This window comes from Talaromyces rugulosus, chromosome II (genome assembly GCF_013368755.1).
Source record: "Talaromyces rugulosus chromosome II, complete sequence".
NCBI classification, from domain to species: domain Eukaryota; kingdom Fungi; phylum Ascomycota; class Eurotiomycetes; order Eurotiales; family Trichocomaceae; genus Talaromyces; species Talaromyces rugulosus.
The window spans coordinates 4,925,772-4,948,873 of NC_049562.1; the positions used below are offsets into that span (position 1 = coordinate 4,925,772).

At 48.5% G+C, this 23,102-nt stretch overlaps 9 protein-coding genes across 9 annotated transcripts; 6 read left to right on the forward strand and 3 right to left on the reverse strand.

Annotated features, from left to right (window-relative positions):
- Window positions 1-400: 400 nt before the first annotated feature.
- On the forward strand, window positions 401-1,280 carry TRUGW13939_04162 (uncharacterized protein; the record flags this gene model as incomplete). Its single annotated transcript, XM_035487339.1, has 2 exons — window positions 401-850; window positions 915-1,280. 2 exons carry the CDS (start codon window positions 401-403, stop codon window positions 1,278-1,280), a joined length of 816 nt encoding a protein of 271 aa, XP_035343232.1.
- Window positions 1,281-2,551: 1,271 nt separating this feature from the next.
- Window positions 2,552-4,699, forward strand: TRUGW13939_04163 (uncharacterized protein; the record flags this gene model as incomplete). The annotated part of the gene is made up of 8 exons (XM_035487340.1): window positions 2,552-2,668; window positions 2,731-2,782; window positions 2,833-2,918; window positions 2,992-3,178; window positions 3,241-3,590; window positions 3,651-4,023; window positions 4,087-4,217; window positions 4,286-4,699. The coding sequence occupies 8 exons, from the start codon at window positions 2,552-2,554 to the stop codon at window positions 4,697-4,699; spliced, it is 1,710 nt and encodes a 569-aa protein (XP_035343233.1).
- Window positions 4,700-5,125: 426 nt separating this feature from the next.
- TRUGW13939_04164 (uncharacterized protein) lies at window positions 5,126-9,391 on the reverse strand (the record flags this gene model as incomplete). The annotated part of the gene is made up of 1 exon (XM_035487341.1): window positions 5,126-9,391. The coding sequence occupies one exon, from the start codon at window positions 9,389-9,391 to the stop codon at window positions 5,126-5,128; it is 4,266 nt and encodes a 1,421-aa protein (XP_035343234.1).
- Window positions 9,392-10,080: 689 nt separating this feature from the next.
- Window positions 10,081-10,691, forward strand: TRUGW13939_04165 (uncharacterized protein; the record flags this gene model as incomplete). The annotated part of the gene is made up of 4 exons (XM_035487342.1): window positions 10,081-10,136; window positions 10,190-10,278; window positions 10,333-10,464; window positions 10,516-10,691. 4 exons carry the CDS (start codon window positions 10,081-10,083, stop codon window positions 10,689-10,691), a joined length of 453 nt encoding a protein of 150 aa, XP_035343235.1.
- An 817-nt stretch (window positions 10,692-11,508) lies between these two features.
- On the forward strand, window positions 11,509-12,285 carry TRUGW13939_04166 (uncharacterized protein; the record flags this gene model as incomplete). The annotated part of the gene is made up of 3 exons (XM_035487343.1): window positions 11,509-11,559; window positions 11,711-11,854; window positions 11,998-12,285. The coding sequence occupies 3 exons, from the start codon at window positions 11,509-11,511 to the stop codon at window positions 12,283-12,285; spliced, it is 483 nt and encodes a 160-aa protein (XP_035343236.1).
- Window positions 12,286-12,939: 654 nt separating this feature from the next.
- Window positions 12,940-13,708, reverse strand: TRUGW13939_04167 (uncharacterized protein; the record flags this gene model as incomplete). The annotated part of the gene is made up of 2 exons (XM_035487344.1): window positions 12,940-13,029; window positions 13,100-13,708. The coding sequence occupies 2 exons, from the start codon at window positions 13,706-13,708 to the stop codon at window positions 12,940-12,942; spliced, it is 699 nt and encodes a 232-aa protein (XP_035343237.1).
- Window positions 13,709-15,649: 1,941 nt separating this feature from the next.
- On the forward strand, window positions 15,650-18,091 carry TRUGW13939_04168 (uncharacterized protein; the record flags this gene model as incomplete). The annotated part of the gene is made up of 1 exon (XM_035487345.1): window positions 15,650-18,091. The coding sequence occupies one exon, from the start codon at window positions 15,650-15,652 to the stop codon at window positions 18,089-18,091; it is 2,442 nt and encodes an 813-aa protein (XP_035343238.1).
- A 300-nt stretch (window positions 18,092-18,391) lies between these two features.
- TRUGW13939_04169 (uncharacterized protein) lies at window positions 18,392-19,726 on the reverse strand (the record flags this gene model as incomplete). Its single annotated transcript, XM_035487346.1, has 2 exons — window positions 18,392-18,456; window positions 18,517-19,726. The coding sequence occupies 2 exons, from the start codon at window positions 19,724-19,726 to the stop codon at window positions 18,392-18,394; spliced, it is 1,275 nt and encodes a 424-aa protein (XP_035343239.1).
- A 1,421-nt stretch (window positions 19,727-21,147) lies between these two features.
- TRUGW13939_04170 (uncharacterized protein) lies at window positions 21,148-23,042 on the forward strand (the record flags this gene model as incomplete). Its single annotated transcript, XM_035487347.1, has 6 exons — window positions 21,148-21,336; window positions 21,413-21,457; window positions 21,514-21,551; window positions 21,609-21,724; window positions 21,783-22,800; window positions 22,856-23,042. 6 exons carry the CDS (start codon window positions 21,148-21,150, stop codon window positions 23,040-23,042), a joined length of 1,593 nt encoding a protein of 530 aa, XP_035343240.1.
- Window positions 23,043-23,102: the final 60 nt, after the last annotated feature.

A 23,102-nucleotide genomic window follows, 5' to 3' on the forward strand; every position in this document is an offset into this window, starting at 1 on the left:
ACCATATGAGGTGCATCTCATGTTCTAGAACAATGTATCATTTGCCCATGGATAACGAAAACTCCGATTACGAATCATGTATTTTCTAGATAGAGAAAAGCTTCTCTGTTTGAGATTGAGCAAATACTTACTAGTTACTTACAATGAGCTTCTTTGCCATGCCTGGTAGGATGTATACAGCCTGGGGTCAGTCCAGACAAGTCCAGTAGATGAAACCATGCAACACTATCAAATAATTCAGATCATTTTAGTTCAATTACTTCGCTTCCACCGAACTGGTCAACTGCAGTCACGTGACGTCGCTCCATCCGCGTTAAACCGGGAAAGCGCGACGTTCAGCTCTTGTCCAGCTCGAAGCTATTGCGATATCCACGCCTCTCGCTACGGGACGCTTTCGAAAATGGCCAGCCCACTGCGAATACCGTCTTTCCAACTGCTTCCTCGAAGTTGCCGCCCTCGTCTAGCCGCATCTTCCGCGTCAAGATCCTCCTTCAGGGCCGCAGCCCGCAACATTGCTACGACAGCTTCCAACGCAGGCACGGCGAGCGCGCCAAGACGATCTATATGGACACGACGAATTCTTTGGGGGTCAGCTTTTGCGGGCTTGGGATACTATACAGGACAGCAGTATTTGAAGTCTTTTACGTCCCCTGCTGCACCAGGCACACCCGAGGACACCCAGCGAATGGAAGAGTTGAGGAGAATGGTTGACTATCTTCCAATTGTCCAGAAGCTGAGGAAAGATCCAAATTATGTGGAATGGGATGCATACGAAAGCTTTTCAGATGAAGACAAGGAGAAAAGACTGTCCAGTGGGCCTCTAAAAGGTAGCCGGGGTCTTGCACTTCAGGTTTGTTGTCCGTCGCAAGCCGTACACCGGCGTTGATTTCTAACTCTACTTTTGCTTTTTCTAGAAAATATTCTGGAACGAAGAAGATCGGGAATGCGTCAACATTGTTTATTTTGGACACGGGCTGGACGGATGGTTGACCGTTGTCCACGGAGGGCTTTTGGCGACCGTCCTGGATGAAACACTTGCACGAGCTGCACCTGCACACAGCATTGTCACGGCAAATCTTCAAGTCACCTACCGGGCTCCGGTCTCTACAGGCGAATTTTACACGGTACACACCCGGCTAGATCCAGACCGCTCCACGGAGCGAAAGGCCTACGTCAACGGCGAAATTCGCAGTCTGATGGGGAAGCTGTGTGTTGAAAGCGACGCCCTCTTTGTGGTGCCCAAGAAACTGGCGCTTCGCGAGGTAGGCGAACGTTTCTAGCCGCACCACTTATCTTGTGCCTCGGCTTTGGAGTATAGCAATCCTCCTATTCTTTATTTCTATTCGTTCTTCCCATTCCTCCCGAGGCCTAAGACTGACCCTGTTGTCTGTGTATGGCCACGGGTTAAACTGCAGAAACGCGGGGATCGCGACAGTAGTCTAGAACACGGACCTTGGATATGACAGCTCGTGGGAGGTTGACGTAGTCGTACCCCGGACAAGAACTCGTGGCAAAAAAGCATGTCTCCATACAACCAGAAGCGGCTATATCTCCGAATCGCGTGTCAGATGCAGCTACTAGTGACATGCCCCCAACATTTGAAGATGGTTCGTCGCTCTTGGCGGTACCACACCAAGACAGTTTAGAAGTATGCTTGGCTCAAAATCTTATTGATACGCCCGGGCCTTTGCAACGAATCCATTGACCATTCTCTACGGTTTTGTCGCGCTGAGATAGACATCAACTGGGGTTGAGTGACACTTTGACCTTTTGCGGAGTAACCCCGTCGGAGCAACTACGTATATCGTTTCGCACTAAATCCACAATTAACAATGCGGGGAAAAGTCTACTTCGATTCTCCGGGGATGAGAGAACGTCGACCACCTGAGGTGGCTGTTCCTGGAACACATGCAGCCAGAGCTTGACTGCAGAAGCTCACCAGCCGAGGCCCTGTTTCAATAACCAACCCCTTTGGCAGCAACAGCCCTCGAAAAAATACTAATGTTACCATTATTCACGGCCGGGCTTGCACCACGTTCTCCGTTAGTCGATCCGGAGGAAACTAGTATAGCGCCCCAAACTCGGCATCCCCGGGCGTTGCAAATTAAAGCTGATCGGCGCCTGTTTTCGTCCAACACTTGGGTGAGATCAAACATTTTGAATTCTCCACCATAGTTGAATATAGTAATGCCCTAGCTGTTTTGCCAAGTGAGGGTGATGAGCGGGGTCGCCTCCTCTTACTGAACACCTGGCCATTGTTTAAAAAAACCTTCTAACAGGGCTAAACTACGGCAAATTGAGACATTCGAGGCGATAGGAGTCTACTTCATCCTTCCAAAGATTCTTGGCATGCCTAGGTGGGACTACTGTAGGATCCCAGGATTTAAAGCCAAGCCGCATGTAATTTTCTCTGGTGCCGTGACTTGTGCGACCTCAAATTGCTAGTATATTAAACGAAGTCCCAGCACTTCCTCTGGCCTTTTACTCTCCCCTATCGGTTCTCTTCTTTGTGCTACGTCCGGAATCTCAGCGAAACCGAGCATCTGCAGCCATGGATCCGGAAAAGGGCGATTCTCCTACGGATATTTCCAAGGATAATGACATTCAATCCGACTCCAAACCCATTGCGGATCATGTTGAGGCCTCAAACTCTGAGAATGGAACGCGCGTAGGAAACCAGACTGAGCCACGCGACCGAGAATACCTTGCTGATCATGGATAACACAACAGATGACAATGAGCAAGTTTCTCAGTCTCACCGCAATGGCTTTTCTGTGGACTGGTATGTTTCATTCCCCCAGCGAGCTCTAGGCTAACGAAAGTACTAAACAGGATCTCAAATCCCCATCTACCTTTTTGGCGGCATCCCTCCTTATATATATGGCGATATCGGAGGGGCAGATCGCTGGGTTTGGTTTGTATGCCGTCCTTCAATAGATCGATTGGTCAATATTGGCTAGTACTCAAGAGGCGTAACTAACTGGAAGATAGGTCCTGGCCAACTTGCTTGCTTTGGCCGGTGTCTGTCCATTCGTTGGAAGTTTGTCCGATTTATTCGGCCGTCGATATGTAGCTATCTTGGGCTCGTTGTTGGTATGCATCGGGGTTGTTGTGTCGAGTACCGCCCACACTATGAATATTTTCATTGCTGGAATGGCGATATCAGGCGCCGGTGCTGGTATAGTGTCCCCCCAATGAAATCCCCCGCCAACGTATGCTTATAATCATGTGCACCCAAAGGCATTAATGAGTTGACGGCTCTTTCGGCCACCGCTGAAATTGCCCCGACACGCAAGCGCGGTACATATGTCGCCGCTCTCGTCTTTACTATCTTTCCGTGGTCTGCATCTGTATTGTGGGCTCAACTGGTTGCCTACTATGCGAGCTGGAGATATGTCGGTGCATTGGCTGGTATCTGGAACGGGCTCGGGCTTCTCTGTACTGTATTCTTTTACTTCCCGCCTCCTCGAGTCAACGCCGAAGGACTTTCTAGGCGGGAAATCCTATCGAGGGTCGATTATGTGGGAGGTTTGCTCAGTATCATCGGCCTGATCTTATTCTTGGCCGGCCTCCAATGGGGTGGTTATCAGGTACGCCATGTCTATTATTTTGAATTTCTCGTTGTTGGAAACTGACTGTTCTATGTGCAGTATCCTTGGACCACAGCCCATGTTTTGGTACCTCTGATTCTTGGCTTCCTGATCCTAGTCGCCTTTGGACTCTGGGAAGCGTATGGTGCCAAATATCCCATGATCCCTGCCAAGATCATCAAGGAACCGCGTACGCTGGGACTGACTCTGCTGATCACCTGGGTCTCTGGAGCCAACTTCTTCTCCATAATCCTCTTCTGGCCCACTCAAAGTTTCAATCAGTTCGGCCATGATCCTGTTGCTGTCGGTCTCCGTTCATTGCCGGTTGGCTATGGCATTCTCGCCGGTGCTTGTATCACTCTCTGGCTGTTGTCTTTGCTCAAAGGACACAACAAGGCATTAATGATTGGCAGCAGCGTCTTGATGACTGCAGGTATGAAGTGACTCCCGGAATTTTTCGCGCTGGCACAAAAGCTAATACATCTCGAATTTATAGGCTGCGGCGCTATGGCTGTTGCTCGTACCGATAATCTCAGCACGCTATGGATTATCTTGATAATTGCAAGCCTCGGGATTGGTGGAATTGTTGTTCCAGCGAGTATCATGACCACAATCATTTGTCCAGATGTAAGCCCCCTTTCCCTCAAGAATCGCTAGATATTTGAAACAAATCAAACTGACCCCTGCCACCCCAGGACCTAATTGCTACCATCTCCGCCTTGACGCTATCGATTCGTGTTGTTGGTGGAGCAATTGGTTACACAATCTACTATAATGTCTTCGTCAACAAATTCGTCCCCAAAGCCACATATTACATTGGCGGCACAATGTCCATGAAACTGGGAATCACCAATACAACCTACATTGCCGAAGCAATCGAACTGACGGGCGCATCTCTCCTCACTGAGATGCAAAAGATCCCGGGTATTGCCGGCAACACAACCGCCTATGAAATGGTCGTTGCAGCGGGCCAGCTTGCGTATGCTGAGAGCTACAAGTATGTCTACTTGACTTCGATTGTATTCGGCGCCCTGTCGATCGTGGCGTCACTGTTTTTGGGGGATATCACTAAGTATATGGACGACCACGTTGCTGTGGTCTATCATTGATTAGTTTATCTTTGAGCAAATGATAAAAAAATACTCGTTTACGATGTGACGAATGGTGGCAGTGTCTTGACCGATCTGAGGTCTAGGCTTGGGGGGTTAATAAACGGTTATGGAGGGGCATTGATGAAAATGTATTTACCTTTGCTGCGATAAACCTTAGAAACCATAATCAGTTTCACTTGTATTTTTCTACTTGCCTTTAAATAGCGACTATCAAGACCATCAAGTGATATGGATCTACACAAGCAGAAATTGGAACCATTTTATATATCAATTGAATCCAATAGGATTTCAGTATTTGCAGATCGATTAATATACACCATTAATATACACCATGGGTATCGCCCAATAGCACAAAAACGCCGAGATCATTGACAATTGATAATCCATCGATAATACAAGACAAAGTCGAATTGAAATGGACCATCACATCGTATCAATACGGTCAAAATGAAGCCTCCGATTCCCGGAGCTGTTTCGCCTGCGATCAGTACTTGTTAATACGCGACTGAGACCCCCGCCAAAACCTCCACCGAGAGTTACTCCACGCCATGCCTCGAGATCATCGTCGGTTTGTCCGGCCATGATATCGAGCTGGGGAGAAGACAATGCCTCGGATCTGCGACGGTTGTGCTTGTTGAGCGGCTGGGCTTTCTCGTTTTGAGGAGTTCTGATAGGCGATGGAAGATAAACGACCTTGGAATGCTCAGTGCAGCTACAGCCACAGGGGCTTGGGCAGGCCAGATCTGATAATGTAAAAATATCTTCATCTGGCGAGGAGAGAGAAAACCACTGTCGATGACACTCAACGCAGCAGACGTGACCACACTCCAAACAAGGAACGAACATCCCATCGATTGATTCACCACAGATGACACATGCTATATGAGCCGCTAGAGGCTGTACAGCTGTACATGAAGGGCATCGTAGGTATGGTTGCTTGCTGATCTTGCCGCTAGGCTCTTTCCGTGATGCAGGCGAAAATAAAGATGTATGGAGAGCAGTCCCACACTCAGAGCAATGCCTCTGGACATCTAAAGTACTACCCGCGGTTGGCTTTGCAAACACGCTGCCTTTTTGCTTCGGTACGGTCAATGGCAGCGTTTGAGAAGGTTGACGACGTCGAGAAGTAGGCCCCTCATTAGCTAAATCTGCCGTTGTGCCTATCTTCAACACTTCGCTACGCTGAATTGGCAAATCCCATACAAAGAGTAGATTAGCATATGCATTGCGGTATTTGCGTAAAATCCCTTCTTGCTTGCGGTTGATGAACGGGCCACTCGAGGATTCATCCGGGTCAAAGGCCGCCCGATTCTTCAACGAGACATTGACTCTCAATTTTCGTACACCTTTCTTCTTCTCGCTGTCTGCTTCTGACTGTGTCTGCGAGGAGGTAATCACCGCTGACGTATTCAAGTATTCAGGTAAAGCGGAGACTGCTTTGTTGAAAATTTGAGTTGCACTCCAAGTAACAGCAGATGGCACATTCAGGCTACCGTTTGGACTAGGCTTCTTTTTAGCGGCATTTACAGGCGGCGATGAGCCAGACGAAGGTCCAAACGTGAATGATCGCGACCATGACGATGCTAAAGCTGTGCCGATGCCAGACCCAGTCCGTGATATGTTGTGATTGTCTGGTGACGCAGAGATGGAAAGATTCGGAGTTCTGCGATCGCCTAGGGGTTTGCTTGCACTGGTTGCCATCGGAGAGGTCCCGCTCGAATACGGTGTTGTAGCAATACTGTTCAGTTGTTCTGCCGCAATATCTGGACTTTGGAGACCGGGAATATTAACGCTGCCGTCCCTGGAGTATGAAGTCAAAGGAGTAGCAACCTGAGATTTGCCATCTCGCGCCTTGGAAGAGAAGAAATCGACTGCAAATGGACTATGGGTCTGGTTGAACGACACATCTCTATCACGGCGCCGAGCTGCTCGGTGTCGCAACATTTGTTCATGAAGAATACATGAAAGCATTGCTAGCATTTGCACATCGCCCATGCGTTCAAAATGCTCGATGAGGGCGTTTATTAACCATTTGCCACCCTGCAAACCAGCGCTGGGCCCAAACTGCTGAAGAATATTCTTTGAGCCCGATTTTTGTCTTGGGGTGTCTACTCTGGCCCCCCCCTCTTTCTTGTCAAGTGTGAAGTCGTCCGTGTTAAAAGTGGGATCTCGATGTCGACTTTGATTATGCAAAACCAATTTTAGAAGTCCCCAAACATGCGCCAAATGATGATGATCGGCATCGGCTGCCACCGCCGCATTGTGAGCACAAATATCCGCACCATGTCCAAAAATTTTGTATTGGCTAGCTAATGATTTCTTAGCAGGCAGCAGGTCGCTAAGATCATGAATAGATATGATATTGTGTCCGGGATCTGATTTTGTCGTAGCGGGACCACCAGCAGTAGAAAGCTGTGAATTGTCCGCAGATTTTGTACGATAAGTGCCAGAGCCGAGGCCACCAAGACTTCGCCACATTGGTGCCGCGGGGAAACGATTTGGTAAGCCTGATAGATTGTCCGATGAACCTGATGAACTGGAAGAATCCGTATCTGAATCGTCAGAGTAATCAGAGCCTCCATCATCGGTTAGACTCATTGTTCCCAGAGCTTTTCCCGGGGTCAGACGACTAGGGGAACTTGTTTGCAATCGACCAAAGCCTTCAAAGACTTTGTCATTGCGCGAAAATCGACCAAAATCCTTGAAGCCCAATGAATCAAACAGCGAGCCAATTTTGTCCTTCTTTGATGGAAAAAAACAAACAAGGCGGCCGTCTTGACTCCAGGTAGCGCCGCAGACTCTGGCAACAGGGACCATGACATTGGCATTGATTGGTCGAAGCGATTCTGAGCTCATTCCCAGCTCCTCTTTCTCGAATTGGCCGACGTCTTCGTCCTCATCACTTGACTCGTCATCTTCCAACCCCGAAACGGGTGACTTGATTGTATCGGTGGTCTCTCCCAGTACCAGGGCTATACTTTCCTCAAGATTGCATTCCCCAAGAAGGTAACGAAGAGCGCCTTCGAGGCATCCGCGTTTCCGGGAGAGATATGTTTCGGAAATTGTCCGTAGTTCGGATGTTATCGTCTCAGACAGTTCATCAGTCATAGCAGCGGTTTTTTGAATGCGAAAACTAGGAATTGCGGTTCGCGGATAATCACTCGGGAACTTGATATCAAGCTTCAGAAATAACGAAGTGCCTTCAGCAGCCCAAGGACCGTGAAGTGAGATGGTCACCTTTCGTTGGCGCACATCCACTGACTCAAAATCAACTTTGGAAAACTTCTCGCCCACATGCGTAATCTCATCGCCTAGTGTTTCGATATCCCAGCCGGATATCTTTACACCCCGCATCCAAGCAATCGGGTTTAGGTTTGTTCTCAATTGAGAACGACCTTGCATGCCAACTCTAGGCTCAATATGAACTCCGTGATGTGAAGCTCGAGAGTACCTGGTCGACACATTATTGGTGCCAATGCCGGCACTGACCTGGGGCCGTGTCCCACTGGAAATAACAGTTTCTGCGTATATCGAGTCACTAAGCTCTTCGTCAGGTGGATCATCACGAAAAGTTTTGTAGACAGATCCTTGACGGGTGAGGGGTAGACTGAAATCAAACGATTTCCCCTGCTCATACCCAACCGATCGGAGGAGATCCGGGTCGACTCGATGTAGGCGGAGCTCTCTATCAGCACCCCATGACACTAATTGAAACTCCCGGTGGTCCAACCCGTCTATTACGGTTCCTCTAGGTCTCCACAAGAACTCTTTGACCTGTCCTTTATGGCCTGGAAAGCTGTGAACCAATGGAGGGCCTTCACCCGGTCCGTGTTCGTCTGTTCGACGTCGGCTATATAGATGGAGGTCATTGTCACCTCGCTGAGGCATAGCCAAAATTCCGAATCCAAATGGTGTATTTCTAGCTCTCCAAACAGGAAACGAGGTTTCAATCATCTTTTCCGGGGTGTCGCATTCAGCGTCATAATTCCAGATTTTTATAGTTTTGTCTAGAGAGCATGTCACAATAGCTTCGCGGCGCATTCGGTTCCAATCGATTCCGTAGATCTTCGTGTTATGAGCTTCAATGGACTTTAATGGTTTTGCACCCATGCGGTCGTCCCATATCCGTAGATATTTATCGTGCGAACTCGCAATAACGTGCGGATCTTGCCGATTCCATTTAACCTGTGTTGCTCCAGCGAACCAGTCGGAGAACGAGACAACAGGTCTAGCCGGAATTCGGAGGTCCCAGCAGTGTACAAAACTATCAACGGCACAGGTGGCAAGTATGTCGGCGTGGTGGGCAGAAAAATTGATGTCGGTGATGGCACGTGAGTGGGCATGTAAGACGTATTCGATCGAATTTTCCCAAGTCTTCATGGCAAGGTTCCATACCAGCGCCTTCTGATTTGAAGTACTGACGACCCAGTAGTCCCGGTGTCCGAACGGAGACCATTGAACATCAGCGACCTCCCATGGGGTGTGGTGAGGGAGGTACCGGGGCGGCGAGTATGGTGAATCGAGGTCGATAACGTGAAGCCCCTCCTTTGATGCTAAAACAACATCTCTACCGCATGGCGAAATGGACATAGAGCCCACAGGCTGCTCGACGTGGAAGGAGCTGTCTTCGCCAAAGGTGGGACTCTCGAAGGCTGAGGCCGGTGCCTTGGAATCGGCGGGGCTCGACATGGTGAGATGGACGTAGTGACGCAATTTCGAGGTTCAACCGCTAACAACGCAAGGAATTGGAATGCGGATGTGAAGATTGATGTCGATGTCGATGTAGCTCACGCTTTGGAGGTACCATTGCTAGAGCGCCGCATGCTGCGCGCGAGGAAATAGTATTGCAGGAACGATCCTTTTCGTTAATGTAGGATCATCACTTGCTCATACAAAACCCGGTACAGGTGGACAGAAGAACAATAATATCCCTGCAGCGTGGCAGGTCGTTGACATGTATGTTCACGAAGCAGTGGAGCTTGCGCATCGAAAGGTGTGGGGATTGAGGAAGCTCCGGAGTTGCGTACCTGGCGTGTCCTGGTCGCCCGTAGCGCCGATAAGGATCAATACGGCGGACCAGAGGCGGCAATCGGAGAAGCCCCTCTTTCCCGCTTGCTTTCCGGCCTGTACGAAGGAGTTTGTCAATGTCAACTGACTGTTTACTATAACTGCGAACTTCTTTTTTTTCACTTCTTACTTTTACCAGAAGTGTATTCTACGTGCCTTTCGTATCCGATACGAGATATACTGCAAGGTACAGCTAGTTCTCTCACTACCATCACCCCGCTATCTATTGGGCTTTGTCATACAGTTTTCATCTCAGCAGTCACTAATCTACATGCTCATCTATAGAACGTACGAATTGAAATACAAACAATATGGCGGCGCTGCCAAAGCGGATCATCAAAGAGACTGAGCGTCTCATGGCAGAGCCGTAAGTTCAAACAGTAACAAGATAAGTGACCGGTTAGCTCACTTGCAGTTCAGAGTACCGGGCATCAATGCGGTTCCCCATGAAGAAAACCTGCGGTATTTTGACGTAACAATCCACGGTCCGGCCCAGTCTCCTTATGAGGGTATATAAAGCACCATACATCAACATTTGTGATCACAAGTTGACGGACATGTAGGGGGCATTTTTCGAGCTGAGCTTTTTCTTCCCGATGACTATCCGATGACGCCTCCCAAAGTTCGATTTTTGACGAAGATATATCACCCGAATATTGACCGATTGGGGCGTATTTGCTTGGATGTTTTGAAAAGTATGACAATGAGAAGTGAAGCCTAAAAGCGCCATGACTAACGTCTGCTAGACAACTGGTCCCCTGCTTTGCAAATCCGCACGATCCTTCTTTCAATCCAAGCCTTGCTGGGTGCTCCAAACCCGGACGATCCGCTTGCTAATGACGTAGCGAAGCGGTGGAAGGAGGATGAGCAAGCAGCAATTCAGACCGCCAAGGAATGGACAAGAACGCATGCGATGGCCTAAAGAAATCGATGGCCAGAAGACAAGAAAAGATTTATTATCCCCTGGGACTCCTAGACCAGAACATTTAAATGCGCTGGCGAAGGAAATTTCTCCGGTCCTGTCCATGCAGGATTCGACGTTGACAGTGCGCAACAGGCAGTGCGCAAGACTTATGGGACACGATGATACGGAGATTCAGGACAGTCCTCATGCCCGGCGTTAACGTTCCCCATTTATGCGACATTAGCGATATTTTTATCTTCTTTTTCAACCTTTAGGATACAGTCATGTTAAATAGATACAGGATTAACAATACTCTTGAGCGCAGACGGGCTCTGGGGTTATTGAAGAAAAATGGGTATATATTAAGTCAAAAGACCGAGCCAATCTTTTTGTCACTGTAATAACAGCAGAGAGTAATCTAGATGTAGTAAATAGTTTGATAAATATACTCAACATCAACAGCATCAATGCGTTCATGAGCCGAACGCGCAGGAGATGATAGCGAAGCAGTATGCCGAACCATGCGATTTCCCATGAATGTCCCTGCCAGCGTAAATAAAAGATCTTTTGGGCAGGCCATGCCGAAGATAGTTCGTCAACGTCAAACCCATGTACCATTATTATTGCCTATGATCTCATGGGGCCAGCGGGAGAGCCGCGGGAGCCCAAGCCAAAGGCAAAAAGGGCAGTGGGCATCACGTGATGGGTTTAGCGAGTCCACCCGCACCACAATTGATTGAATCATCCAACGGGAGCCGCCACGCCTCGACTTCAACAATCAAAACGCCCATCGCCAAATTTCGTCTCGACCGGTTGCGCATCTCCAGCATTCAAGATGCGTACCTACGACGACAGTTTTTCCGGCCAGAAGATCTACCCTGGAAAGGTGCGTTTTTCGCAGAGACAGAGATCCAAGTGTTCGGTGTGCCCCAAGTGGTTCGACCGCAGGACAAACCAGTGGCATATCGATCGACAAGGGATCTGTCAGGAAAGAATCGAGTTTTCAACCAATTTCTAACGCTTTTATTTGACAACAGGGTAAGCTGTACATCCGTGGTGACAGCAAGATCTTCCGCTTCCAGAACGGAAAGTCGGAGTCCCTTTTCCTCCAGCGCAAGAACCCTCGCCGGATATCATGGACCGTCCTTTACCGTCGCCAGCACCGCAAGGGTATCTCTGAGGTCGGTAACCCTGCTTTTTTTTCTTGCTATTTTTCGTCATTTTGAGGTTCATCGAGGGACATTTGAGAATTCGATATACACCCTGAAGGACATGTGTGGAAGGAGAAATCAAGAAGATTCATGCTGACTGAATCGAACTACAGGAAGTCGCCAAGAAGCGCACTCGCCGTGTCGTCAAGGCCCAGCGTGCTGTCGTTGGTGCTTCGCTCGATGTGATCAAGGAGCGACGAGGCCAGCGCCCCGAGGCTCGTGCCGCCGCCCGCCAACAGGCCATCAAGGACGCCAAGGAGAAGAAGGCCGCTACTGAGAGCAAGAAGAAGGCAGAGAAGGCCAAGAGCGCCGCCAGCGCCTCCGCCGGCAAGGCCCAGCGCATCCAGAGCAAGCAGGGTGCCAAGGGTGCTGCCCCCAAGCCCGCCGCCCGAACTCGTTAAATTTCGCCCATCTGATATGAGACAAATAAATGGAGGTGCACGCGGAGTGGAATTTTGCGGAGAACGCTTAACGGTTTCCTGGGATTTCTTTCTTACTACATGTTTATCTGGAGCTGGACTGTTTTCTACAGTATCAATGAAAAAAAGAAATTCATTAATGGGCCTATGAACGCTGAGACTTGGTGTGTTTCGGCTACGGAACGGATGTCTACAAGAGGATTTTTAAAAAATGTTCCTCTTCTAGGCGTCCTTTTTCCTTTTGTGACATGAAAAATAGTGCTCTGTCCTTGTGTAGATTTTATCCTCTCAATAGGGGAGCCTTTGTGCCCAGGTCAATATTAAATCCAATGTCACAAAATTACTCTATATCTCCAATCCCAATATCGATCTTTCCTTGTTCTATAGAGGCAAGGGAGTGATTGCATTATATAGATTTCCAGTAGTGTACAAACAATGTCTATTTATACCACCTCTATCGAGGCAGTTGGTAACTAAACGCAAGTTCGCTGTAATAATAAATAGATAAACAATACCGACCAATGCAAGAATCCGTCTTACGATTCCTGCAACCCAAAGCTCCATGGAGATCCACATGGGAGAATTTATTCATACAGACACTTAAATCGAAGATAGCCAAACAAACAGAAAACGAGTTCAGTAATAGTGCGCCATTTCGAGGCCGGCGCGCTTGAAGCCACACTTGATATAGAAGCCTTCATTGACTTCTGAGCAATCGAGGATACTCTATTGTGTAAAAAAAAAAGTCAGCGAAATGAACGAGTTTCGCAATACAAGCCAAGGACAAATGACTAACCTTGTAGCATCCAACCTTGGCAGCAACATAGTCCAGGGTCTGAATAATTCTCAACCCTAATTTCTTGCCTTGCTGGTCTTGCGAAACGGCGATATCCTCGATATGGCCGACAAGACCCAGCGTATGGATGAACTTGCGCTCGACAATCAAACTACCAGTTCCCACAATTCGGCCAGAGCCGTCGCAGATGACAATCAGGTAGTACTCGTCATTCCGCTTCACGAGGTAGTCATACCGCTCGTTCCACATGGCCTCTGTAATGTCTCCGACCGTAGTCAAAACACGCAATACATCGAGGTATCGGAGATGGTAGTCGGAGCGACGCAGTGGACGCGCGCTGTAGCCCTCGGGCAGGACGGATTGGATCTCGGCGGAGATGAGAGAGGGCGTAAAGAGAGATTCTTCTTCGTCTGACGTGGGAGTATCGGTATTATTAGCGGAGACAGCAAGCTTTATCGAGTCATTGCTGTTGCCATTGATATTGCCATTGCCATTGAGCGAGTTGGCGAGAGCGGCGGTCTCGCTGACTGTCGTTGTTGTGCGGGGGATCGTGGTGTCTGGCGGGTTGGCAGCGTTGGCCGCGGGGATTGAGTAGAGGTCGGTGGTCATTTTTGCTTTCGTTTGTTTCTTTTGGACAGTGTATTTCGGGGCAAAGAAGGTATTTGACGATCGGAGGACGTATTATTTAACAATGGACCTTTGTTGATGCAGAGAATCAGCGTAAGTTAACCCCCCTTGTCTCAGCGGCCTCAGACCGCCTACCCAATTTGGCCGGCAATATATTAATAGCCCACCAAGGCGCAGTCTGAGACATTCGCGTCATGCTACTATTTTAAGACTATCGAAATTTTCCCCTTTACTCTGTAATAAGACTCTCCATGGCGCCGCCTTTTGATTTTTCGCCGAATTATTATGGCCGAATTGAGAAAGAAATGTCAGAATTGTGATCGACAAAATTTTGTGGCTAGTAGATGTCTTTTGTTGTTGTTGTCCTGCCTGGATCTTCAGCCACATTCTGTTCTACTATCGCTCTGCTATCCTACAAATATGTGACCTGTAAATGTGGACTGCATAACAGCACTAGTCTTGAAGCTAGGAAAAGTTTACTTGTTTTAGTAAGTCGATCTTCAAAATTCAACTAATAAATACAGACTAGAGGGATCATTTTGGCTGATCGTTAGAACTTAAAAGCGAAATGAGTTTAATAATTTCTGTTTTCGATCATGCCGATTGCGTTTCCTTGGTGATGTGACTACTTTTCTCTTGTACACACGTACATTGTTATTGTTAATACCTAGTTCTAGTTGTAGAACGTAGTGGCATTCCTCATGGGTTTTGTATGGGGTGATCATCTACCACCATAGTTACAAGAGGCACTCACTGCCACTCAGTAGATAGGCCGCGCGCTTAGCGCTAGCGCACCATGTTAGTATTTCTAAAATAGTGAAAGAACTGTCGATCGACAGTAGCTAAGCGCCGAGCGCTTAAGTACCGTTGTAGTAGAGAAAACCTGTTTGAAAAGGGTACATAGCACGGTCAATCAATATTATTAGACTAAGAATACTACTTTTACGCCACAGAGACCGTATGTAATACATGCTCCAACCATTTACAGCTCTTCAGCGAACCGACTATCGACACTTCGTAGCCTACAGGGGATTATCCAAATGGAAAGAAACCACGTTCAAGAACTCATCCGCGACAGTATCCAAACCCATTCTTTTCGCGAGTATTTCTCAGTCCAATACGATCTCTCCATAAAGAAACTAGTGTCACATTCTACTTGTCAACGCCTTAATTTGATTGCTATGAAGGTGTACCGGATTTCAGATGGTATGTATCCAGGGTTATCATGCAGTTACAAACTAATGCAATCGATCAATAGAGCTTGGCTTTTCAGTTTTAGCCTCTCTTTTGCCTTTTTTGGAAGAAGCTTCGTCTATCGCGAACCTCTGATTTTGTGGTTCAATTTCGGAGATCTAATATGTGTTTCGCCTTGGATAACTGATAGAGAGGACACAGGGACTATCCCGGTTTCGGTGCATAGATCATCAGTAAAAACATAATGGGATGGACAGTCGTCTTTGGTACTAGTAATACCATAATGCACTCTTCACTACTATTCAATAGACAAACATATCATAAAAGATGACCGATATACATCCCGATAATGCGCTAGTTCATATTAGGCTAGTCCATAGGGTTAGGTGAATAAATACCGCTAGTCCGCATACGGTTAGTGCCTTATCAACGGTTTTCTCGGGATTAGACAGCGGCGGGCCAATCACGTCGTCGGATGCTTGAAAATACAGTTTGCATCGGTCCCCGGTTATCGTCGCCGTAACTTCCCAGTCTCGACAATTTTCGTATCGCCCGAACGACGGAACATTGGCTTCTCGAGTGGTCTGATTCCTGCTCCTTAATCCTCCGATGTCCTCGTCGATGATCTATACTTAACATCTGTCGTATTCCTCTTGCTCTCGTCCAAATACCTGCATTTATCAGTGCATGTGTATGCGGCGTTGAGAAATTTGGCCGGCAATCTTTGAGATGGAATCTCGTCTAAATGATTCCTCGGATGCTGTCCCTGGTTCAGTCTCTGTAAAAAGAAGCATACTCTACCTGGACGCTTATGACTCATTCTCCAACAATGTGATTTCTATGCTGGAAGAAAATCTAGATGTCCGGGTGACAGTTTTGACAGTCGACTCGGAATGGCCCGAACAGGGAATGAATAGCTTTCTCGCTGGCTTCGATGCCGTTGTCTTGGGACCGGGACCAGGGAATCCAGAATGTGCAGCAGACGTTGGTATCATGAGAGACGTGTGGGGTCTCAAAGAAGAAAACCTAGTCCCTGTGCTCGGCATTTGTCTCGGCTTTCAAAGTTTGTGTCTTCATCATGGCCTGTCTATCAAGCGGCTCCCGTGCCCTTTGCATGGCCAGGTACATCGATTGAGCAATGAAAACGGTGATATCTTTGCGGGATTGGATGATTTTGAAGTCACTTTGTATCATTCTCTATATGCGTCGACGGATGATATTAAAGATGAAACTTGTCTAGAAGACTCTACTGGACCACTTTCGTTTCTTGCTTGGTTGCCAGTCGAGGAGACTGAAATGCAAACTCGAAGAATCCCAATGGCGGTTCGCCACAAGCAAAGGCCCTTTTGGGGCTTTCAATTTCACCCAGAGTCTTGCAAGTCTGACGCCAATGCTTGCAAAGAACTGCTAAGTAGGTGGTGGGCAGCAGCTATGGATTTTAACCGAGACTCGTCACGTTGCATTCAGCCTGCTTCAATCGAGCAGCCTGTGAGCAACTCTACGGGGTCAACTACGCACAAACATCTGGAAACTATTTTTGACAGTTTAACATCGGACACTGCGCAAGAATGCTTTCGCCGTTCATTTTCCCTGCAAGACTTGTGTGCAGAGAATATCTTTGAGTTGGTCAACACTCCTGGTTCCCCATCGGTACTATTTCAGTCGAATGGAAGATACAGTATCATGTCGATTTTGTCCCCCCAGAGTTGGAGAATGGAATACTTTGTTCCAAGCGAGACCCTTGATATCCACACGATCAACACGCCGACCACAACAACCGAGAAACAAATCAGCATCTCAGTGGATGCCCTTTGGGATGCGCTTAGGCATGTAATGAACAAGAGGAGGGTTTTATCAGGAAGACAAGACGTTCCCTTTTGGGGAGGATTTCTGGGATATTTTTCCTACGAAATGGGGCTTGCTGGCCTGGCTCATCCCAAAACATCGCCACTTCGATCATCTGATCCTTGGAATATAATATCAGGCGAGAAAGAAAGCGACGCTGTTCCTGATGTCAGCTTGTTGTGGGTCGAGAGAAGTATTGTCATTGACAATAATCTGCAGACCATTCACATTCAATCAACGCGAGAAGCCGATGATATTTCGAACGGCTGGTTAGACGTGATTAATGAACGAATCTGCGAGTATGCTTCCGTTCAAAGAAGCCAAGAAGCTGTTACAACAACTGCTTCCAAAACGATTGAAATTGAGCGCCATAACTTTCTGACCTCCACGGAAAGAGAACTGGTCGACAAACTCCTTGAAGGATCTAAGATGATTACACCTGATGAAGCGTCATACAAGCTCAAAATTGACGAGTGTCAGCAAGAACTCAAGGCGGGAGAGTCTTACGAACTTTGCCTTACTGGGGAGACAGCCATTACTTTGCCAGCAATTGCGGATGAAAATCTCCGCAAGTTGCGTCCATGGCTGATATACAAAAAGCTCAAGGCATACAACCCGGCTGTTTTTAGTGCATATGGTTGCCTTGGTCGTGTCAAGATAGCGAGCAGCAGTCCCGAATGCTTTCTCAATTGGGATAGGAAATCGACTCTCGAGATGAAGCCCATGAAGGGAACGGTACGAAAGTCCCCGGGGATGACCTTTGAGAAAGCCAAGGAGATTCTTGGATCAACCAAGGAGATGGCAGAAAATCTCATGATTGCGGATTTGATCCGCCACGATTTGTATGGAATCTGTGGATCAGGAAATGTGCATGTTGAAAAGCTGCTAGAAGTCGAAGACTACGGCCGTGTCTACTCGATGATTACGCACGTCAAAGGAGTTGCTGCCGATGAAAAATCGGTCGAAGCTCACAGCACAAGCATGGCTGTACACGGTCTAACAACTCTTCAGCGCTCTTTGCCACCAGGCTCTATGACCGGAGCGCCCAAGGAACGTTCATGCATGCACCTCGATCGGATAGAAGGGAGACAGCGTGGATTATACTCGGGCGTCATGGGGTATCTTGACCTCGGCGGCGCTGGCAGTTTCTCCGTTTTGATACGAACTGCATTTAGCTGTTCAGACGACGATACCGAGAACAGCCCCGAAGTATGGCGTGTTGGCGCCGGAGGGGCTGTGACTATTCTGAGTACGGCTCAAGGCGAGTGGGATGAGATGATCACGAAGCAGAGAACGGTGGCCAGTATATTTGGGCCTGCCAAGTAACTGCCAATTGAGATGGATTATGGTAATGAGAATAACGAGAGTTTTTAACATTTTGCAACACTACATATGTAACAATGATTCAACAATTGCATGGCAGAAGGCGTTCAACATAGATATATATATCAGAGCATATTTGAAAAATTAAAGATCAATTCATTCTATGTAGAGCTGTATGTACAAGCATGTATAGTTTTGAAGTAATTGCAATCATTTTGGAAGCCGGAATCCAGACAAGACGTTGAAATAGGGAAATAATCTGTCCGCTTGAAAGAAACAACTATCGTCACACGTCAGATCGTCTTACAGCCCTCGTCGGACTACGTTGTCAATAGACTGGGCCACATATGCGAAATTCGTCGGGCTCACTATTGAAGTTAGTCTCAATTCTAAGGGGGGGAAATGGGGGGGTTGGGGTTGATACTCACATCCACTGATGGAAATTCTTCCAGACTTGAGCAAGTAAATATGAAACTCCTCCTTCATTGCCAGAATTTGACCTGGTGTCAGTCCAGTGTATGAGAACATTCCGATCTGATTAACGATATGCTCCCACGTTCCAGGCGTTTTCAGTCTAAGCAGCTCTTGGTACAGCGCTTGGCGCATTTGGATAAGTCTCGAGCTCATAACGGCCAAATCATCGTGCCACTGCGCGCGCAAAGTCGGGTCGGCGAGGACACGCTTAACGATGGTGCTGCCGAATTTGGGGCCCATGGAGTATTCGCCGCGAATAATATGACACAGGTTCTTCTCAATCAGTCCAACCTCGGCGGGGTTAGAACCGTTGGTGATGAGATGAAATGCGCCTGTTCGGTGGCCGTAAAGACCAAAGTTCTTGGAGAAGCTCTGAGCAACGCACATCTCCATGCGTGGCTCCATGTTGAAAAAGTACTGCACGGCCCAGGCGTCTTCTTCTAGCGAACCAGAAGCAAAACCCTGGTAGGCCGAGTCGAAAAAGGGGAATATGTGTTTTCGCTGGCACAATTCGGCGATGGCCTTCCACTGCTCCTTGGTTGGGTCAACACCGGTAGGATTATGGGCGCAGGCATGCAGCAAGATCACATCGCCCTCCTCGGCCTCGGCCTCTAGAGTAGCAATGGCATTTTCAAAGTCGAAAGCGCAGGTTTCGGCGTTGAAGTAGGGGTATCCTTTGCGTTCGATGCCCTGGAGATCCCAGATGGTGTGGTGGTTTGCCCACGTCGGCGTCGACACCCAGACATGCTTGGGCTTGTAGTGATGGGCTAGAAAGGCTGCACCGATATGGTTGGCGCCTGTGCCGGCGACGGTCTGGACGGAAGCGATTCGCTGCTTTGCAGCCTTTTCGGCGGGGGTTTCGGCGTCGAGACTGAAGCCAAACATGAGGTCCCTGGCGGCCTTGGTGAAGACAGTGTCACCTTCAATGGGGAGGTATTCGTGGCGTGCGGCGTCGTTCTCGCGGCTCAATTGCTCCTCGATCTTCTGCACTGAAGACAGCGGCCATGGCTTGCCCTCGGCGGTGCGATACACGCCAATTCCCAGGTTCACCTTCTTGGGATGGGCGTCAGCAATGTAGGCATGGTTGAGGGCGAAGATCTCATCGACTGCAGCGTCGGGGAGGTTCGCAAAGGACGACCCTTGGGCTGGCTTCTCGATCAACATTTTGTTCTTTGTCTGTATTCGGTGATGGATAAGGCGAATACGGGAAATGTGAGGACAGAGAGAGAAAAAAAGGAGAGAGGAGACACACGCCCAATTATAGGTACGTACAATCAGAAATAAGCTTGGAAGAACCAACCGCCGTCAGCGATACTAACTTCCAAGTGCTATCTTTGTGCCCCGCCGCCGCGATCTGTGGATATCATCTTCTTTTTTTTGCCCGCGATTTCCGTCGACAGCCGGCGCCCCGGCTAGTTTCGGTGATGCCGGCCACGAGACGTCGTTTTTAACTTTTGCATCTTTGCATCTTTACGATGGCGATTTTCTTGAGTCAGAAGACTCGGAATGCCTCTTGGGTCCCTTGCAGAAGAGGCGATGCGCGCTTCACGCTGCAACATGCCGCGACTTGGCTGCTGCCGGCTATTTTGCGCCAATCAGCTGTTTGGCCCCTCGTATCAAGTCTCAATATTACTCTGTAAGCTTGCTCTGGGATTATTATGGATGATGAGGTGAGACCGGTGTGTCGATCAGCAATCAGTCTGACTAGATGCTGCTTGCGACTTCAGAAAAGAGCATCTATGCGCATTGTTCTAACATTCGCCCGCTATGCTACAAATAGCGGTCAGAACCAGACAGCTATAGGCCTGTAGCTATAGGCTTGTACTTGTGTGATTGCGCTGCAGTTTTATATGAAGAGCTCGACTTATCGACTTAGTCTGGAGACGTTTTCTGTTACTTGCATAAGGGCTTACATGTAAGCCATAAGCTTTGTGATCTAGATGCTCTAAGCATGCTGCTTGTTGAGTCACGAAGATCACCCAAGTGAATTGCAATTGAACGCCGAGATCGCTGAGTTGGATGATTCAACGAGTTTGTCGTATCTATAACAGTATCCTATTTGCTTACTACGTTACATAGAGCAACTACGGTTTCAATCAATTGATATATGTATCAATCTGCTCAATGACTTGTGTTGGCAACCTTGAATCTGTCAACTGGTTCATCTTCAACCCATTCTTAGTCACGTATTTTTCAGTCTTTGGAGCATAATTACATCAATTGAACAATTAAATAGTAGTAGTATTTCATGTAGCTACATAGATATATGATCCTGCACACGTTAACAAATCGGAAGAGAGACACAGGTCGTACGTAAATTACAATAAATTACACTCTCTTGCCGCAGAAATATGCGTAATTTTGGTACGCATTACCGGAGACGGGAGTTTCCGGCTTTGGGGTGATTTTTTTTCCGAACAAAACAACAAGCAACGAAAGCTTTAGCCCTTTTTCCGTTCTAAACAAACCCCTTCTTCTGTTCACTTCGTCTTGACGGAATTCGTCCACTGTCGGCAATTGACCTCTCGAGGATTCGACCTACCCGACTCAATTGGCAAAGACCGCTGCAACCGTCCCCTCGCACCATGGCATCTCGGCTATCGGTCCGGATATTGACACATGCTGGACGTACAGCGTCCACTTGTCTTCCCCGCGCCACACGCCTCTCCCCCACTCTGCCAGTGAATAACATTACATCTGCTGGTCGTGTATCGCATTACACTCGTCTACAGTCCATTTCCAGCCAGAGATCATTTACTTCTTCTGCGAAGATGGTGAGTCGAGTCGACGGCTCCGGCCGGAGCTCCGGAATCGTCAACCAGAATCGGCACTGACTCGAACCTTCTCTAGGCATCAAACACTCGCATCGAGACTGACGCCTTTGGCGAGCTCGAGGTCAGTATACTCTGGATTCTGTCAACTTTGAATACAACGACTAAAAGAATTACCAGGTCGCAGATGACAAGTACTGGGGTGCCCAGACCCAGCGGTGCGTCACCGATATCCTCCCCATGCTCAGCACCCGTACACTTCTGACTTGAAACAGCTCGCTGGGTAACTTCAAGATCAACCAGCCTCAGGACCGTATGCCTCCGCCAGTTGTCAAGGCATTTGGTATCCTCAAGGGCGCCGCCGCCACTGTCAACATGCGCTATGGATTGGGTAGGAGTTGAATACATGATTTGGCACAAGCAAGACTAATCGGAACTTTTTTGAATAGACCCTGAAGTCGGAAAAGCAATCCAGCAAGCCGCCGCCGAAGTCGCTGAGGGCACCCTTATCGACCACTTCCCCCTTGTGGTTTGGCAAACCGGCTCTGGCACCCAGTCCAACATGAACGCCAACGAAGTGATTTCCAACCGTGCTATTGAGATCCTCGGCGGAAAGAAGGGCAGCAAGAAGCCAGTTCACCCCAACGACCACGTCAACATGTCTGCTTCGTCCAACGACTCGTTCCCGACCGTCATGCACATTGCCGCCGTCATCGAGACCGAGAGTACCCTATTGCCATCGTTGAAGAGCTTGCGCAATGCCCTCCAGGCCAAGGTTGACGCCTTCAACCACATCATCAAGATCGGCCGCACTCATCTTCAGGATGCCACCCCTCTCACCCTTGGTCAGGAATTCTCAGGCTATGTTGCCCAGCTCGATAGCAACATCAAGCGCATTGAAAACACTCTCCCTGACCTCCGTCTGCTCGCCCAAGGAGGCACTGCCGTCGGTACTGGACTGAATACTTTCAAGGGATTCGATGAGCAGATTGCTGCCGAGATCACTAAGCTCGCCGGTACCGAGTTCAAGACTGCCCCCAATAAGTTTGAGGTCCTGGCCGCGCACGATGCCGTCACCGAGGCTTCTGGCTCCCTCAACACCCTCGCTACCTCTCTTTTCAAGATCGCCCAAGATATCCGTTACCTCGGCTCCGGCCCGCGCTGCGGTCTCGGGGAGCTTCGTCTCCCGGAGAACGAGCCCGGTTCTTCTATTATGCCTGGCAAGGTCAACCCCACCCAGTGTGAATCTTTGACCATGATATGTGCCCAGGTCATGGGTAACCACGTCGCAACCACCATCTCCGGCATGAATGGCCAGTTCGAACTGAACGTCTTTAAGCCTGTCATGATCCGCAACCTGCTCCACAGCATTCGCATCCTGGCCGACGGAATGGCTAGCTTCGAAAAGAACCTCGTCGAGGGACTGGAGGCTGATGAGAAGCGCATCGACTCTCTTCTCCACGAAAGGTAAGTTTTATCTATTTTATCTCCTGCGAACGGAGTGGTAACTAATTCATTCTAGTCTTATGTTGGTGACATGCCTGAACCCGGTTATCGGCTACGACATGGCGTCCAAGGTTGCCAAGAATGCGCACAAGAAGGGCATCACGCTGAAGGAGAGCGCCATGGAACTCAAGGCTCTGAGCGAGGAAGACTTCCACAAGTACGTCCGCCCTGAGCTGATGATCAGCCCCAAGGAGAAGAAATAGAGGGCGGGAGGATTAAAGCTGTCCGCCTGTATTTGGATATAATCAAGAGCACTATGTAAA